We start from the raw sequence: 17733 nt of genomic DNA, 5'->3' as shown, positions 1-17733 counted from the left end.
GGGGATAATGTCTAAGGGTTAAGGTAAAATGTTCTAAAATTGAGTGTGGGGATAGATACACAATTCTGTGAATATACTAAAAGCTATTGAATTATGCACTTTCAATGGGTGAATTGTATGGTATATGAATTATATTGCAATAAAGCTGTTAGGAATTACGTTATGAGGTTATGGATGAAACATTTTCCTTTTATTGAGTACACAGTAGTAAAAAGGAGATCATTATATTCTTACCTTATTAGCACATGTGAGATTACTGAAGCCACATCCAGTAATTGTTATCAATTCATGTAGTGTTCCAGCAGATGGACTAATGTTGCTTATAGATGGTGAAAAACAACTTGAAAGCTCAAAGACCAATCTATCTGAATTTTTAACCCCAGTATTGTTCAGGCCACACTGGGGTTCTGTTGCTAGGCAGTCTGTCCCAGAGCTTCCCAAGTGCAAACTCACAGGTCCTTTAGATAAAAAGAACTACCTGTAAGTCATGTATAAATATTCTAAAACAAGAACCGTTCTCAGAATGCATTACTCTTTATTTTAATGGTGGTGGCTTATATTCCATTAAAACTTTTTCTTTTCTTTTGTTTTAATGACAAGACGGGCTCAGGAAATACAAAGTTAAAATAAAGACCTGGACAAGGATGGTGCAGTAAAGAGAGAAAAGTGAATATAAAAATAATTTCCTTTTCAATGTTTCTAAAGCCAGATTCTATAGGGAAAATAAAACACTAACATCATTTCACATCTTAATATATTTTGGGGCACATACAGAGGGTCAGAACCTTATTTTTTATTGAAGTTTATTTATTTTGAGAGAGAAAGTGTGAGTGGGGGTGGGTGGCAGAGAGGCAGAGAGAGAGAGAAAAGAGAGAGAGAGGGAACCCAAGAATACTCTGCACTGTCAGCACGGAGCCTGACATGGAGCTGGAACCACAAACTGTTAGATCATGACCTGAACCGAAATCAAGAGTTGGATGCTTAACCAACTGAGGCACTCAGGTGGCCCATTTTTTTTTTTTTTATTAGAGAGAGAGAGAGAGAGAAAGAGAGAGCATGATTGGGGCAGACGGACAGAGGAAGACAAGCAGAGAGAGAGAGAGAGAGAAAGAGAGAGAGTGAATCTCAAGCAGGCTCCATACTCAGTGTGAAACCCAATGCAGGGCTGGAGACTTTGACTCTGGGATCATGACATGAGCCAACACTCAACCAACTGAGCCATCCAGGTGCCCTCAGAGTGTCATAACTTCTTCACACTACATCTCATTTGAGGCACACAAGGATTCTGGGAGAATGGTAGGACAACATTAACATGGGCCTCATTTTATAGAACAAATTCCAGTCTTAGAACAGTCCAGATTTATTCAAGGTCGTGTGGTTGGTCAGAGACAGAAGCAGTGTTAGACCTAGTCATCAGCCTCCTCCTCCAGAAAGGTCACATACACCCTGGGTCACTGGAGTAACAGAGTTTCCATCTTTAACCCTCTTACCTGGAGCGTATGTAGCTTCAGTGCTACCCACAAACAGGTGCAGGGGAATGTGCCTGGTTTCAGCTGGTAAAACATTAATGACTCCTTGGAGAAAAATAGAGCGAGACTCATCAACATACCCGCTGCTATAATAATGGATTCCAGGTGAAGTAAATTGGTAAGAAAATGAACCTGCCATAAAATAAGATTGTATGTAATAAATACAAGCAATTAATGCATCCTCAAAAAGAAATTTCAAATGATCAAACACACATGCAGATGACAGGTTTATTATTTTTCACGCACATGACATTTCAACAGGAAGTAGTAAAAAAATGATTCACTGGTTATAAAAGAACCATCTTGTATAATGAAATTACATTCCAGGAAGACAAGAGCCAGCATTAATTTTTCTAGAAAACCACATTAAGTATGGCATAACTTACCAAATTTTAAAGAAAAACTCAACATGCAGTGAAAAATAAACAATACTTTGTGTTCATGAGAAAAAGTTCAAAGTGATTATATATATATATAAAACAAAACAGGCAGTCTAACAGTACACTTTACACTGAATTGTTCTAGGAGAAATACTGATTTTAAGGCTGATTCCAATCGACAGAAGTTTGTTACGTGCTACTAGTTTGGTGTGATTAAAACATACTCCAGTTTTCTTTGTATTTTGCTTATCTCAATACTTTTTCAATTGGTTGGTTATTCCAGAATGAAGAAAGACATTTCTGATATCAGAAATCATCTCTGATATACAAAATACATTGCTTACATTCACTTATAATAGGTTTATAAATTTTTAATGTTTTTACTATAGCAATACAATGTCAAACAAATCATTTGTGTATTTATACATATTATTTATACAAAAGTATTTTAAATATAAACAATATCCTTTTATTATATCTAGGAAAAAGAAACATAACACAAATTCAACAAAGTGGAAACATACCTGATGCAGATTTTTCTCTTTCATTCATAAATCCTTTGCCATCATAAATTACACTTCCAGGACTGGATACAGAGAAAACCCTGTATCCTATTCCCCTGAGAAATGGATGTGTTTGCCAATGCCATGTCACTGTGTCTCCCACAGATACATTTAAGACTGATGGTGACCAGGCATAACCTAATCCATGTACTAGGAGCAAGAATTGAGACACATTTTTAAAAGAAAAAAGGAAAAGGAGTAAAAATTCTCAATAATTATCTTTGCAAATATTGCATTTTTGTACAGCTACTAGCAAAAAACTCTTTTAGGCTAACATCCTAAATTTTTTATGTGCATAATTTAAACATGTAACAAAAATAAACAGAAATAATGGAAAGTATGATCATGAGAAGCTAAGGAAAAAAATAAGCCACTCACCTCCAAAACTGATGATCAAGAAACAGTTTGAAAAAAATCAGAAAGTCAATAACAAGTTGTTCAGAAATGTCACATGGAATATTTTTTTAAAGCTATGGTCAATTTTTTAAACATAATTTTCTCAGGCATAGAGGCATGCGAAAATCTATATAACGTCAATTTAAATATTTATTTAGGGACCTATGACCAATAACAAACAACAGACACTCAGTAGGTTTGGGACTGCAATAAAATCGAATGGTGATTCCTCATCTTGGCAATTGTAGTCTAGCGTTTTAGACTCAAGTCTACCACTGGCTCATTCTATATGTAGCCCCGTATGTCAAAGAGATAAAGTATAGACAAATTACTGACCAATTATAGAAATAAATAGCAATATTTATTCTCTGAATACTTTGAAGTATTAAATAAATGAAAATAAAATCAATATCAGGGTAAAGTGCTTCCATTATTTACAATATACAAATGTTGGCTGATACCTGAATCTTCTCCACTGTTGGTAATCCTAAATGTATTCCCTGTTGAATGAAGAATACATTTTATGACATTTTCTGATGATGAAATCACACTGCAATGGAAGGACCCTAGAAAGAAAAAAGATGGGGGAAATTTTTTCTCAAATATTTTTTGTAAAATATAGAAATGAAGTATAAGTAGTAAACAGTAAAGGAGCCACAAAAACTCCACATTATGTAGCAGGATCTTTGATATTTTTCTGATAGTTATCATGTTTGTGTACTGATTATTTTTACAACAGAGACCTTAGCTTTTTAAAGTGTTTTATATGCATCAAATGTAAAATATTTATTAAAATTTAAAAAGTTACTCAATTTCTCTTTACTACCTTAACCACACTTAACTTTTTATACACTAATAGAAAAATAACGTTTCCATGATTGAACAGTATTTGTGTAATAACTCAGCACCTATAAGCACATCCTTTACAGTCAGAAAAAGGGATAACACTCTTTGGTGAGGATGAAACTCTTACCTAAGAGCACAGTGTTCTCAGCCGGTATTGTGCTGAACCCCACGCCCATAATAGTGACTTCGGTTCCACCATATAAAGAGCCTCTCTGTGGAAACATGGTGGTCACTTCCAAAATATACTGTATAGAAGCATTTAACTTATCTCTGCAAAAGAAAAATTGGTAGATGTTTCAGTGACTTTTCCATGGCGCCCTGTTGCTAAACTCATTAGAATATGACTCATTTCAAAGGAGGAAGAAGTTGAGTATTTAATTAGACATTACTTTTTCAAACTAGATAATCTGATAATTATCATGGCTTTAATTTGGTTGGATGGTTTGTATGTATGTGTGTATATATATAATAATATAATCATATAACATATGTAACAACATACTATATATATAATCATAATGTATATAATAATAGTTTTTCCCTAACAATGAAAATTAGTTTTCTGAAAATCCCATGGCAGAATAATTTCAGATGGAGGAACTTAAAATATTGTGAAATAAATATGGTTATGAGAACTGAGGTCACAAGAAATATATGCTATCCTTTAAAATATTTTACATATTCATTACAGTAAAACATAAAGGCAGCATTCATGATCTGTAAGAGTATAGAAATGAAATTCCATACATTTCATTTAAGAAATAGGACGCCTGAGTGGCTCAATTGGTTAAGCATCGACTTTGGCTCAGGTCATGATCTCACCATTCGTGGGTTTGAGCCCTATGTCAGGCTCTGAGCTGTCAGCACAGTGCCTGCTTCATATTCTGTCTCCTCTCTCTCTGCCCCTCTCCTGCTCATGCTCTCTCTCTCTCAAAAATTAAACATATAAAAAAATTTTAAAAAAGAAATAAAAGTTGTATGCAACTAATTTGAATTTATTATTCTATATATGTTGGAAACTTGTCATGATCTCCCTTCCCACTATTTCAATGAGTTTTAAATTTGTTTTGCGTTGTTACAGACGATGTGTCTCCAAGGAGGTCATGCTGTTCTGACCTGATACATAGAAGTAGACTCCTACATCCTAGCTCTCACCATAAGTAAAATGAATCTTTGTATTAACTTTTATTTCACTTCCTCTATGCAACTGAATTGCTATTTATTTTTTTATTTTTATTTTTTTATTTGAGGAAGAGGTGGGGGGAGAGGCGCAAAGGGCAAGAGAAAGAATCTTAAGCAGGTCCATGCCCAGTGCAGAGGCCAACATGGGGCTCAATCCCGCGACCCTGGGATCATGACCTGAGCTGAAATCAAGAGTGGGATGCTCAACCCATTGAGCCATCCAGGTGCCCCTGGATTGGTATTTCTTAAACTGCCAGTGAAACACCCAGCTGTGTATGCTATCAATTCTATTCATTATCTCCATCACGCCAAAAGCACAAACCAGCTGCCCTGTTAATCAAAGGGGGGATGTAGTTCTGGGGTTCGTTCGTGGTTGCTCTTGCTCATCTTCCTTCACCTCAAGATTCTGCTGCAATAATCTCTCCTCCTATTCTGACTTCAGCTTTACCTGCTTTTTTCTTAATTCCTAAATTTTAGTTTTCTCTTTTTCTAAGTATCTAAACCAGTACTTTCCTTAGGCCAGCACTGAAATTTTACTTCAAAATTTTAACAAACAGCTTCCAGGAAGAAAATAGTGAGAAGTTACCTACAGGAAAAAGCTGGAGAAAGATTCTCTCCATCCTCTCCTTCAGATGGCCAGCTCCTACCCATTTCTTGGCTTAATTGTCACCTTCTAGAGAATGCTTTCCTGTCCCTCAGGAAAAGTCAGTGCTCTCTACTATATGCTCTTACAGACCTGCAACCTCTTATTCATAGCCTCTTTCATACTTATAATTAAGTTATTGATGTAATGTGTTTGAAATCTGCCTCCCCAACAAAATTGTGGGTATTATTAATGGCAGAGGACATGTCCCTCTTATTCTGCACTGTGAATTCAGCAGTGAACAAGTAACTAACTGCTCGGTAAGTATTTCCAGAATGAATGAAAATATGTGATATATACACAAATCTAGTTCTACAGAGAATCCTACAACATAATCTGAATTGTTCTCAAAACTAAGCACGTATTGCACTTTATATTTTCAGAATCTTTTGCAAAAGGAGATAGAGATGGGTGAAGAAAGCAACTGCAAATATTAGAAGATGAATGGCTACTTCTTTTCTTATCCCAAAGCTGTTAGCCCCATGTGTCCCACAACCCCATGAGTTTATGGTCATTACTATACCTTGTTGATGCAAAACCCCAGTTTCTGACTTCTACATAGATATCATGTTTTCCAGGAGACAACTTGGGCAAAAGACATCTAATATCTGTGAAATTCCAGTGAAAAATCTGGCAGGGTCTTCCTCCAACATACACCTCCACGTTTTGTGCGAGTTCATTGCCAAAGTTATAACCCTTAACTGTTAAATTAACTTCTCCTATTATTTTAAAAGAGAACAGAAGTTTTAGAAGAAGATTCCACTTATTATGTGGCATAAAATTTGCATATTAAGTAAATGAACTCATTTCTTATCCTTCATCAGATTTAGGAAATCCTAATGCTTGCAGGGGCAAAAGAAAAATCAGTGCAAGAATTGATATCTGCCATATGGAGATAAAATTCATATCTAATTGTTTCACAGAGGAAAAAAAGATGGCAAAGTACTTTCTAAAAAACTTAATATTTTTCTCCTTATCACACATGTTCAAAGTGAAATAATAAATAGACTAATAGAACTTGTGGCTGGTTTTGCTTTAAGAAAGAACTGAGTGGCCCAGTTGGTTGGTTAAGTGTCCGACTTCAGCTGAGGTCATGATCTTGCAGTTCCTGAGTTCGAGCCCTGCATTGGGCTTTTTGCTGTCAGCACAGAGTCTTCTTTGGATCCTCTGTATCCCCCTCTCTCTACCCCACCCCCATGTATGCTCGATTTCCCTCTCTCTCTCTCGAAAACAAATAAACAATAAAAAAAACTGCAGGAGAAACTATACTTCAAAAACCTTTCTAGAAATAGTTTACATTTATATATGTGGTGTATATGTATGTGTGATGACGTATGTATATATATCTTACAAACATGCATCTTACATATACATATATATCTTTCATGCACATGTCAAATGACTGATCTCATTAAAATTTTCCTTACCTAGTATTGTTCGTACTTTTGGACTAAAATCAGTTATAACCGGGGTCTGCAAACAGTTATAACTATAAGCATCCTTTGCTGAGGCTTGAAATCCATTGGTAATAACTGAAATATCAACTGTACCCTCAGTTCTCTGAAATAAGAAGAAAAAAATTAGAAAATATTCAATGTTGAGATGAAGAAATCTGATGGCTAAAAACAACTAGAACCATTCAAAATAAACTGCTGAAGATGTTTTGTTTCAAAGTTGTGAATCAGAATCAATTTTCAGATATTTAGAAAGCTGTGGTGTCAAATGAAGGCTACGTGTTTTAATGTTTTAGATAAAGGTATATGATGTACTGGTTTTGAGGGAGGTTATGACCAACTTAAATGTATCTATATTACTGGATTCCTAAAGGCTCTGCAATATAGTTAAGATGCTCTGGACAAGTGACTCTTTTAAATTAATAAAGCATAAGATACTAAAAGTTTTGACATTTTGCTCTTAAAATACACTCATGTAATCTATTCCTCTTCATTGACAAATCACATTATTATATCTTTTGCTGACTTGGATTCACAATGCAAGACGAATACTTGGACCCCTAAGAAAAACGTTTGGTGTTCTCACTGATAGAGGACCTACAGATTTCCCAATTAGGAAAAACAGTTTTTCCAGCACGTAGTATTTGCTTAATGCACACTCAGCCTTTAGCTGAAACACAAAATCTAAACAATGTTTTCACTTACCCTATCCTCCAGATTCTCATCACCATTCGGTCCAACACGTGCTCTAATTTACTCTTCCTATAGATTTCAACTACATAATACCCCCACTTAGTCTGTTAAATTTTTTTAATGTTAATTACCGTATCCAGCATCTTTGTGCACATAATAAACAAACAAGAGTCTTGGTTTAAATTTAAACACTATTTTTTAAGAGAAAGAACAACAATTTAGTGCTAAGATGCAATATTCCACAAGGAACTTCACATGGGGGTGTTTTTTTGGTATTAGATTTATGTATTTATTTATTATCAACAAACTGAAACTTTAACACATTTAAAATATATAGTCCTTAAAAAAACCAAAAGATTTGCTTCTCTGAATTTTTTTAGACTGTTAGTGCTAAGGTTCTTTCATACTTAGATTTACCTGATCAACTCTCTTTCATCCTTCAAGCTCTGATAGGCCATCTATTTTTCTGTGAAACTCTTCTGACAGCCTCTCCTCGCTCTATTTTATTTTTACTTTGTTTTACTTCTTTTTAAAAAAATTTTTTTTGACATTTATTCATTTTTGAGAGACAAACAGAGTGCAAGTGAGGGAGGGCCAGAGAGATGGAGACACAGAATCTGAAGCAGGCTCCAGGCTCTGAGCTGTCAGCACAGAGCCTGACGTGGGACTTGAACACACAAACTGCAAGCCGAAGTCGGACGCTTAACGGACTGAGCCACCCAGGCGCCCCCAGTTTGTTTCTACTTCTATTATTTCAAATCGAACACACTGTTTAGTATTGGTTTCTATGTCTGTCTTTCTAAATGTTAGGTATCTAGAATGTGGATATAATTATACCTATTTGGATCTTAGCAGAAAGATGCTGAAGAAATAATTGTGAAGGAACGTTACTATAATGCTGCAGTTCCTAGGTAAATATGTCACTTGTTTAAACTTCTCCTGAGATGTCCCTTAATTCATTAGTTTTCAGAAAAAAAAAAAAAAAAACAACTAAAATCAGATGTCTTACTTTTGGTGTTCTGCAGGTTATCTTATTCAAATCCCCTTCAATCACATTGCAGGTTTCATTTCCAACTAACACCTTTGAATTTTCATTAAAACCAAATCCAGACAGAGTCAAAAGAGTACCACCTTCATAAGGAAATGACAACAACAATAACAGGTCAACAATACCAAAAGGAAACTTTGGCAAGAATCTAACTCATCCTTCAAGAATTTTCTTATCATCCAATGGATGGGTCGTCAAATAGATCAAGGACTAGGCTCAGTGTGTGTAATCACTGCCACATAGTATAGCCTGAGCTCTGAAGTCCGGAACCATAAAGGAAACTAGGCTAAGTGATTTAATGAAATAACAGATTTGCAAACCAACATCTGTTTTGGGGCATTACTATCAACTGCTATTTTCTATAGTGTCTTCTTCATTCTAAAGAGAAATTATGCTGGTTTTATATGCTCAACCATTTTGTGTTCTGAAAGTGAATTAAGACTCTCAATGAAATTAAAGTCAACTAAGACTCTTACCAAATCCCAAATTTTATTATCGCTAAGTAAAAGGGAAACTCAGAAATAATCCCAACAAAATAAAAATACAGTGAAATAAAAACACAAAACACACCAAAAGGATCAAGACCAAGGCAAAAATCCCAAACTAAGGGAAATGAAGCAAGACAGGAAAAATGTGTTATTTTTTTTTCATCTTCTGCGTCAGGCTTCCTTTACCCGATTTGTTCCTGGAACTTTTTCTGGGTCAAGTAGCTCCACTGAGACTGTGGTTACAAATGGAGCAGCTGGTAAGCAGAATAATAACTAATAAATCTTATCTTGACATAATTGATGAGCTTGTTATAGAAACATGTAATAATTGATGATATTAATTCAATAACCTAAGATGTAAGTATAAGCAGTCACCCTGACTTGTGCCTCATAAGAAACAAAAGAATTGGTCAGCCATTTAATTACTGTGCTTTCCAAAAGGGGAGTCTCCTTTGTTCTATATGAGGGGGCTTTGGGTTCCTCTCCCTCCACCCTGTTCTAGAAACAGTACAACGAAATGATGGAAATGTATGCAATTTTCTTTGTTTAGAACAATTAACTATTACCTGCTAGGCTCCCAGAAGCAGGCCAGATGTGTGAGATCTGATTCTGATAAATGAAGTAGAGTACCTCACCCTCTATGTTCCGTGCTAGTCCAACATCGGCTATGGACACAGCAACTGGGAAATGTCCAGCACTGCCATTCAGAATCCGGCACTTGATCTCATTTTCTCGTGAAACAAAAGAAAAACATGATAAAACAAATGTTTTTGTAAGATAAAATTACTGAAAGTTTACATTTGCAAATATAAATAGTGGGCTTCATTTTTACATCCCAAGAAATATATCTGAGGAAAACTACTCATATACGAATGGGGCGAAAGTTTTTACCAACTACCTGATGTTATGATTCAGACACTGTTAGAAAAAGGTAGGTGAAATAATAATAAAAGCAAAGTGAACAATTTACTCCTGATTTCTACTGTGGCCCCCCAAAAGTGGGGAGGGGATTATTGTACTAGTAATTTTAAAATCCTAATCTGGAAAATCATTTATATCAATAATTCTAAAATTGTTGGTCAAATATGTGATTTATGTTAAGTAAAATATCAGGTTTCATCAAGAAAGGTGATCAAAAACTAAATGAAAATCTATCCTTCACACTTCATTTAGAACAATATATGCACATTTGTAATACAGATGCATTACTGACTTAGATCTCAAGAATGCATAGAGTATCTGAATTAAAAACAAATTATATGAAAGACACATTTGCTTATATAATCCTATTAAAATTAAGGAAAACACCTAGGATTAATTATGAAAGGTAATATTTAGGGAAATACACAATCATGGCTCTCACTTTTTCAAGAGTAAAAAATGCGAATAATTTTGAAATTTTATGTTAACGGATAGAGATTTTGTTGGACTCGAAGTCAGGGAGGATGACCATGTCTCTTTGCTGCATTATTAATGTGACACTGTCAAAGCATGGGCACCATCGAATACCAGAGTGGTGTCTCTTATATTTTTGTGTCCCAGAGACACACCAAAAAAAGCTTTTTTTTTTTTTTTAAATTTGAGAGAGTTTGTGCACTTATGTGCATGTGAGTAGGGGAGGGTCAGAGGAAAAGAGAGAGAGAGAGAGAGAGAGAGATTGAGAGACAGAATCTTAAGCAGACTCCACGCTCGGCACAGGGCCCAACATGCGGCTCCCACGACCCTGGGTTCATGACCTGAGCCAAAATCAAAAGTCAGACGCTCAACTGACTTAGCCGCCCAGGCACCTCAAGAAGGAAAGCTTTTATATAATCACTTTATGAGGGAAAAAGAACAAAAATCAACAGTTAAGGGATAAAACACACTGTCCAACACTGAAAGAACTAGTTTGTGGTCATAACCAAAGATTAAAAAGATAATGCATTTGGGGTGCCTGGGTATGTTGGTTAAGCGTCCAACTTCAGCTCAGGTCAGATCTTGTGGTTCCTGGGTTTGAGCCCCACATTGGGCTCTGTGCTGACAACTCAGAGACTGGAGCCTGCTTCAGATTCTGCTTCGGCCTCCCTCTCTCTCTGCTCCTCCCCTGCTCACACTCTGTCTCTCTCTCAAAAATAAATAAACATTTAAAAAATTAAAAAAAAAAACCCATAATGCATTTATCCAGAGAAGTTTGCCAATTTCATGTCCCCAGAGGTACTCTACAGAAGGACTATTTTAATACTGCTCTTTGACTCTAATTTCTCTTATGAGAAAAACAATTAAATGTAATAATAATAATTTTACAAAGGACCTACCATCCACAGAAAGAAGAGAGCAACCCACTGGTCCAACAGAGACCAATACAGCTGAACTGGGGGAAAATCCAGAGCCTACTATGGTTAGAATTGTGCTTTCTTCAAAGGATCCTGAAAATGATCAATTTAAATAACAATATGAAAAAGAAAAAAACCAAGGAATCTGTTGTTATGAATTCAAATGTTTTGCAGAGACAAATAAGCCTATTTTCATCTAAAGGCTATAAACAATAAGCTGGTAAATAAGCAGGGAAAACAGACACAAATTTACCAATGGTAAATTTTTTCCCATTGAATTGCTCTATATTTTGTTCATATTTTAAATCTGTGTTGATAGAGATTAGCAGCAGAATATCTGTCTGAAGTATGGAATGATATAAGGAAAATTATCATTATGACAAATTAAACAGGCATCCCTATATGATAACTTATCGTATGACAGAACTGCCATCACAAATTCATGAGAAAAAAGATGAACTGCACAATACTTGTGGGCACTTTCCACTTGGGATAAAATAAGCTTCCTCTGTCTGGGGTAATATGCATCCTCAAGTGGCTGAGATATTTCCAGGGTACACCCTCTGTCTCAGCATTTTACTCATAACTGTTTTTTCCATTCATTCTTAAGAGTGTCCAACTATAGATGTTGGAGAGGATGTGGAGAAACAGGAACCCTCTTGCACTGTTGGTGGGAATGCAAACTGGTGCAGCCACTCTGGAAAACAGTGTGGAGGTTCCTCAAAAAATTAAAAATAGACCTACCCTATGACCCAGCAATAGCACTGCTAGGAATTTATCCAAGGGATACAGGAGTACTGATGCATAGGGGCACTTGTACCCCGATGTTTATAGCAGCACTCTCAACAATAGCTAAATTATGGAAAGAACCTAAATGTCCATCAACTGATGAATGGATAAAGAAATTGTGGTTTATATACACAATGGAGTACTGCATGGCAATGAGAAAGAATGAAATATGGCCCTTTGTAGCAACGTGGATGGAACTGGATACTGTTATGCTAAGTGAAATAAGCCATACAGAGAAAGACAGCTACCATATGTTTTCACTCCTATGTGGATCCTGAGAAATTTAACAGAAACTCATGGGGGAGGGGAAGGAAAAAGAAAAAGAGTTTAGAGTGGGAGAGAGCCAAAGCATAAGAGACTTAAAAACTGAGAACAAACTGAGGGTTGATGGGGGGGTGGGTGATGGGTATTGAAGAGGGCATCTTTTGGGATGAGCACTGGGTGTTGTATGGAAACCAATTTGACAATAAACTTCACATATTATAAAAAAAAAAAGTGTGTCCAGATTTGGGCGATAAGTGGTATAGTCACCCTACTTATATAACATCACATACAAGATGGATTCCACATGGATTTTAATAGCTAAGAATGAAAAATGTCAACCTCTTGAATTTTAGAAGAAAACATAATCAAACATCTTAACTTTAATGTACAGATGGTTTTCTTAAATAACATTGAAAAATCATGGTTAACCATAAAGGAAAAGATAAGTAAACTGGAATAAATCAGTGATTTGACTGTTCCCATAAACAAGATACTAAAACAACGTGCAGGTGACATACTGGGAGAGGATGTGCTAGAGGATCAGTAAACATAATATAAAATACACAGCTACAAGTCAGTCGAAAAAAGACAATCTGATAAATAAAGGATGTTAACAAGCAATTTGCAGAAGAAACACTCTAAATGTCCAAGAACCAATAAGAAGATTCTTACATGCATTACTCATCAGAGAAAAGACAAATTAAAACAATGATGAGACAATTTCTTTCACCCGTCAGATTGACCAGAATTAGGAGGCTGATAATCTAAGTATTGACATCGATGTGAGGAATACAGTGCTCTCACATATGCTGGAAGTACAGGCATGTTGGAGAGAAATTTGGCCATCTAATAAGCTGAATACACACATACTCAATTATTATCCAGCAATTCTATCTCTGGGCATGTACCCTAAATAAGCTCTAGCATGTACACCTTAGAAGATTTGTACAACAAAGCTCAATGCAATTATATGTAAAAACAAAAGTTTGTAAACAGTCTAGATGTCCATCAACAGAGACAAAAATAAGTTGGTATATTCATGAAGTATTTTAAAATGACAAATTAGATATGCATAAAAACATACATATATTTCTCAAAAGGAATGCTGAATGACAAAAGTCAGATGCAAATAATATTTACAGTGTAATTTCTCTGATGTTTACATTTTAACATCTCTTTCACAAGCTTAAAAACACTAAAATTACCTTATGTGTGTGAGTTCTTTACAAAAGGTATTAACAATGGCATGGAAGAATACACACAAAATTAATTATTGTGACTGTCTCTGGGGAGATCTTTAGGAACTAGAACCAGAGATTGTGTTTCAAGAGGACTTTAGCTGTTCCTATAAAATTTTCTTTCTTAAATTGATAATTGGAAGTAAATATGACAAACTGTTAAATGCATTAATTTTCAGTGAAGAGAAGATAGGTGTTTTTTACAGCATTATTTATACTTATCTTTTCATTATTTTAAAATTTATCAAAATATGGCAAAAAAAACAATTTAGATTGTTAATTATTTTGAGTAAGAAACAGTTTTTTTCAGGAAGTACATATAAAAGTGGAAATTCATTATAAGATACAAGGATAGATGTAAAAATATAAATATCAAGGGACCACAACCAAATTAAAGTTCAAATTTTTATACTTTATAGTTTTGATCCCATGTAACATGAATTATCCCAAAGTAATATCATTACTGTAAAGAAGTCTGAAGAACATATTCTTTCAGCACAAAGATGAGTTATTTTTTAAATTTTCTTTTTTTTTTTTTTGGTTATATATAATTAGCAAATGAATTTTCCTACTAGCTACCAAGATTAAATCTGTGATTATACCATCTGAGTTTAGCATTCTGACTGAAAAGAAAAGCCACTCCTTACAATCTTTAGCCCCTGCTGTTTACTTCCGTGCTGGGGAGTTCAGACACAAAGAGTAATCACGTTTTTAAAGTAATTACATAATATGAAGATATGGTACAATGTGTCATCCAAGACTGAGTTCTTGGCAATGTGTTTTTCCTCTAATTCTCAAGTCTAGGACCTAATTATTTTCTTTTACTCAACAGCAGCTGTCTCATTACCAGCTTTTTAGTACTAAATCTCCTAAAAGTGGTCTCATCTGACGAAAGATTCCTGTTAATACCCTAGCAAGCAGAATTTCACAAAAATGCCTCGTCAGAGTGAAGTTTTAGAGACCCGACTCTAACATGGTGAAACTAGAGAAGTAGACTGGCGAGTCCAACTTCAAGTGTCATTTGTTTTTCAAAAGTAAGTAATTAATGCTCTTTCCACAGCTTTCTGATAGATCTTTTTTAAAACTATGTAGCAATGTCTGCATGCCTGAGGTGGTGAAACCAGTATATTTAAAAATCATTATTAGTTTACATTTTTGCTACTCGTCTTCCACACTCTACTCCAAGTTAAAAAGCGGGAGATTACCTTGAGATGGGTTTATGGCCCGGACTACTGGAGTCACAATGAAATCCCACGTAAACCCACAGTCACCTGAACACTTAGCTGGACCTCCGTTGACATAGACTTCAACCTTCAAATAATGAAACACAGAAACAGAGAACGGGTAGCACAGCTATGGAGAATATACATAAGATTTAAACAAATGATTGGGTTTTGTTTGTTTGCTTGTTTGTTTTCAAAAATTAGTCTATTCTGTTTATACTCTCTGCTTTGACCATTCATTCAGCACATGTGCCTCGTATGCAAAGGCACAGTTCTAAGTGTTAAAATGCATTAAGACAACATTAAACACAACATCCCTGCTGTCACTCAATTTATATTCTAGTGGGGGGGGGGGGAGACAGAGAATTGCACTATACATTTTTTTTTAAGTAAATGCAAGGTGCCTGGGTGGCTAAGTCAGTTAAGTGTCTGACTTTTGATTTCAGCTCAGGTCATGATCTACTGGTTTGTGCAATGGAGCCCCGACATTGGGCTCTGCGCTGACAGCACAGAGCCTGCCTGGGATTCTCCCTCCCTCTTTCTCTGTCCCTCCTGTGCTTGTGCACACATACATGTGCTTTCCCTTCTCAGTCTCTCTCTCTCTCTCTCTCAAAATAAATAAATAAGCATAAAGAAAAAGAAGTAAATGCATATTACGCCCTAGCAGTGATTAGTGCTATGAAGGACAATAAAGGATGCTCTTGTGAAAGTCACCTACATTCTTTACATATTAATTTCCTCATCATTAAAGTAGGAATGTTAATAATTATTTCACAGAATAACTAAAGATTAAATTAAAAAGCATATTTTCAAATTCTAACAGGTAGTAGTCAAGCTTAGAAATCCACACTTTTATCATAACAAAGGTAATTTTCCCAAAAGTCATAATAATATTATCGAGTTAATATTCAGATGAAAATAAAGACATCATTCCTGCTGTTTCAACAGGTCTTTAATGTATTACAAACTTGGTACATATTTAAAATTATGTTACAGGCCATGAGAAAAGTTTCAGAAATACCTGTGGCTGTTGGTTGGGTGTACGAAGTAGGTCTCCAAGTATGCGCTGTCTGAATAAGCCACCATCTTTTATCTTCGTAACTGTCATATTAGCTTTTTCTCCAATAATATTGGAATCATTAATCTATTTTTACACAGAATTATTTTACTAGAAAGGCTATGATAAATATGACTGTACTAGTTTTTTTTAATTAAGCAAGGTTGAAAGTGAATAAAAGTCAAAGATGAAAAAAATCATTCAAAAAAGCACTTTAGTCACATTTTTTGAAAAAGGAGCCTCTTCCAAAGTGAGCATAATCTACTCCCCCCCCCCAAAAAAGGGCTAACATGATTGCATTATAATATATTACATCAATTACAAGTTGAACTGAATGACTAAAATCAACTGAATTGTTAGAATAAAGCATGTCTAAGGAAAATCAATTTACTAAATTTTATTTTCTCAAAATGTTCTATGATTGTCCTAAATGTGACCATTATGATAAATGATTTTTGAATAGTTGAATGAGTTATACCTCTTTCCACCTGAGAGTCAACTTTTCCCCTTCAGCATTTTTCACCCCTGATTATCCTGGTTTTTCATCCATTTGTGGAATTATATTTTTTGCCAATGATAAAAATGAATCAAATCAAATCAATACATACAACTTGGTTATTTCAAAATCCCTCTGCCAATATGGCAGCCTTCTCATATATACAGTGGCTAGCAAAGAGACAGGAGTCTCCACGCTGGGCCCTGTGTGTGCTAAAGTGGTGATAAGAAGCAGAAGTGATGAGCAAGCAGGGAAGGACTGGTCAGAAAAGAGACAAGGGGGTAAATGCACAGACATCAGCAATGATACCAAGAGGAAGACCAGTCACGAGAGCCACTCAGCTACAGAATCTGCTAATTCTAGTTCCAGACCATGTGTTTTCTTAAATTACCTCCATATCTTTATGACTGTTACTATTCTGCACACACATAGTCTATGTAAGGTACATCATATGTTACATTTATATACGGGTTTTTTTTTTTTTTTTTTTTTTTTGGTCTCCTCTTTCCCCTCTCTCCTCATTTTTTTTTCTTTTCTCAAAATGGTCCCATAAGTAGATTTCTGTATGGGGCCAGGTTGCTAGGTTTTTACTATTACAAATACTATCACAGTGACTACTTTTGTGCCTACATCATTTCATATTTGTGTTATTATTTCAGTATTATACAGTTATATAGCTGAGATTGCTAAATCAGAAGGTATCTATATTCAGATTCTACTATATAATCCCCTAAAATGATCATACAAATCAACTTTCTCGCCAATAGTGCATGAGACAGACCGTTTCCTCCCTCACACTCTTACTATCACTCAAAAGCATCATCTTTTTAATGTTTTTGACAGTCTGAGCTCCCAGACTCCTCTAGATTCCTCTCCTTCACATACTCTGGGTCCAACTCCTCTCCTCTGACCCCCTTCACACTCTAACTAAGCAAAGGTAATTAGATAACAGCTTACCACAGGAGCTACCTGGGGGTACACAGGATAACCTATAAGCCCTGCCTGGGCTCCTCCTGCCCCTATCAAGGGTCTTCTAACACATATCCCTGGTCTCTTTCCAGAGGGGACAGCAAATAAAGTACCAACAGCAATTCCCCATGAAAGAGAACATCGAATCAACTTAACTTAGAAC

General features: G+C 35.4%; 1 protein-coding gene across 4 annotated transcripts in view; it reads right to left on the bottom strand.

Moving 5' to 3' along the window:
- Positions 1-17733, bottom strand: part of PKHD1L1 (PKHD1 like 1) — a 159335-nt gene that overhangs the window by 89738 nt on the left and 51864 nt on the right. For all 4 annotated transcript variants that reach the window (XM_078441749.2, XM_078441751.2, XM_078441750.2 and 1 more), the window contains exons 26-37: positions 16070-16192; positions 15031-15136; positions 11517-11627; positions 9789-9953; positions 8696-8817; positions 6967-7099; positions 6063-6258; positions 3842-3984; positions 3330-3434; positions 2434-2622; positions 1491-1661; positions 235-458 (exon numbers count right to left, since the gene is read on the bottom strand). In XM_078441749.2, the coding sequence (XP_078297875.2) occupies positions 235-458; positions 1491-1661; positions 2434-2622; positions 3330-3434; positions 3842-3984; positions 6063-6258; positions 6967-7099; positions 8696-8817; positions 9789-9953; positions 11517-11627; positions 15031-15136; positions 16070-16192 (1788 nt within the window). The remainder of the gene's footprint in view (positions 1-234; positions 459-1490; positions 1662-2433; positions 2623-3329; positions 3435-3841; positions 3985-6062; positions 6259-6966; positions 7100-8695; positions 8818-9788; positions 9954-11516; positions 11628-15030; positions 15137-16069; positions 16193-17733) is intronic.

The sequence above is a fragment of the Panthera onca genome, chromosome F2 (genome assembly GCF_046562875.1).
Source record: "Panthera onca isolate mPanOnc1 chromosome F2, mPanOnc1 haplotype 2, whole genome shotgun sequence".
NCBI lineage: Eukaryota > Metazoa > Chordata > Mammalia > Carnivora > Felidae > Panthera > Panthera onca.
Note: the sequence above shows the minus strand (reverse complement) of the source record. Positions and strands in the feature narration are given on the sequence as shown.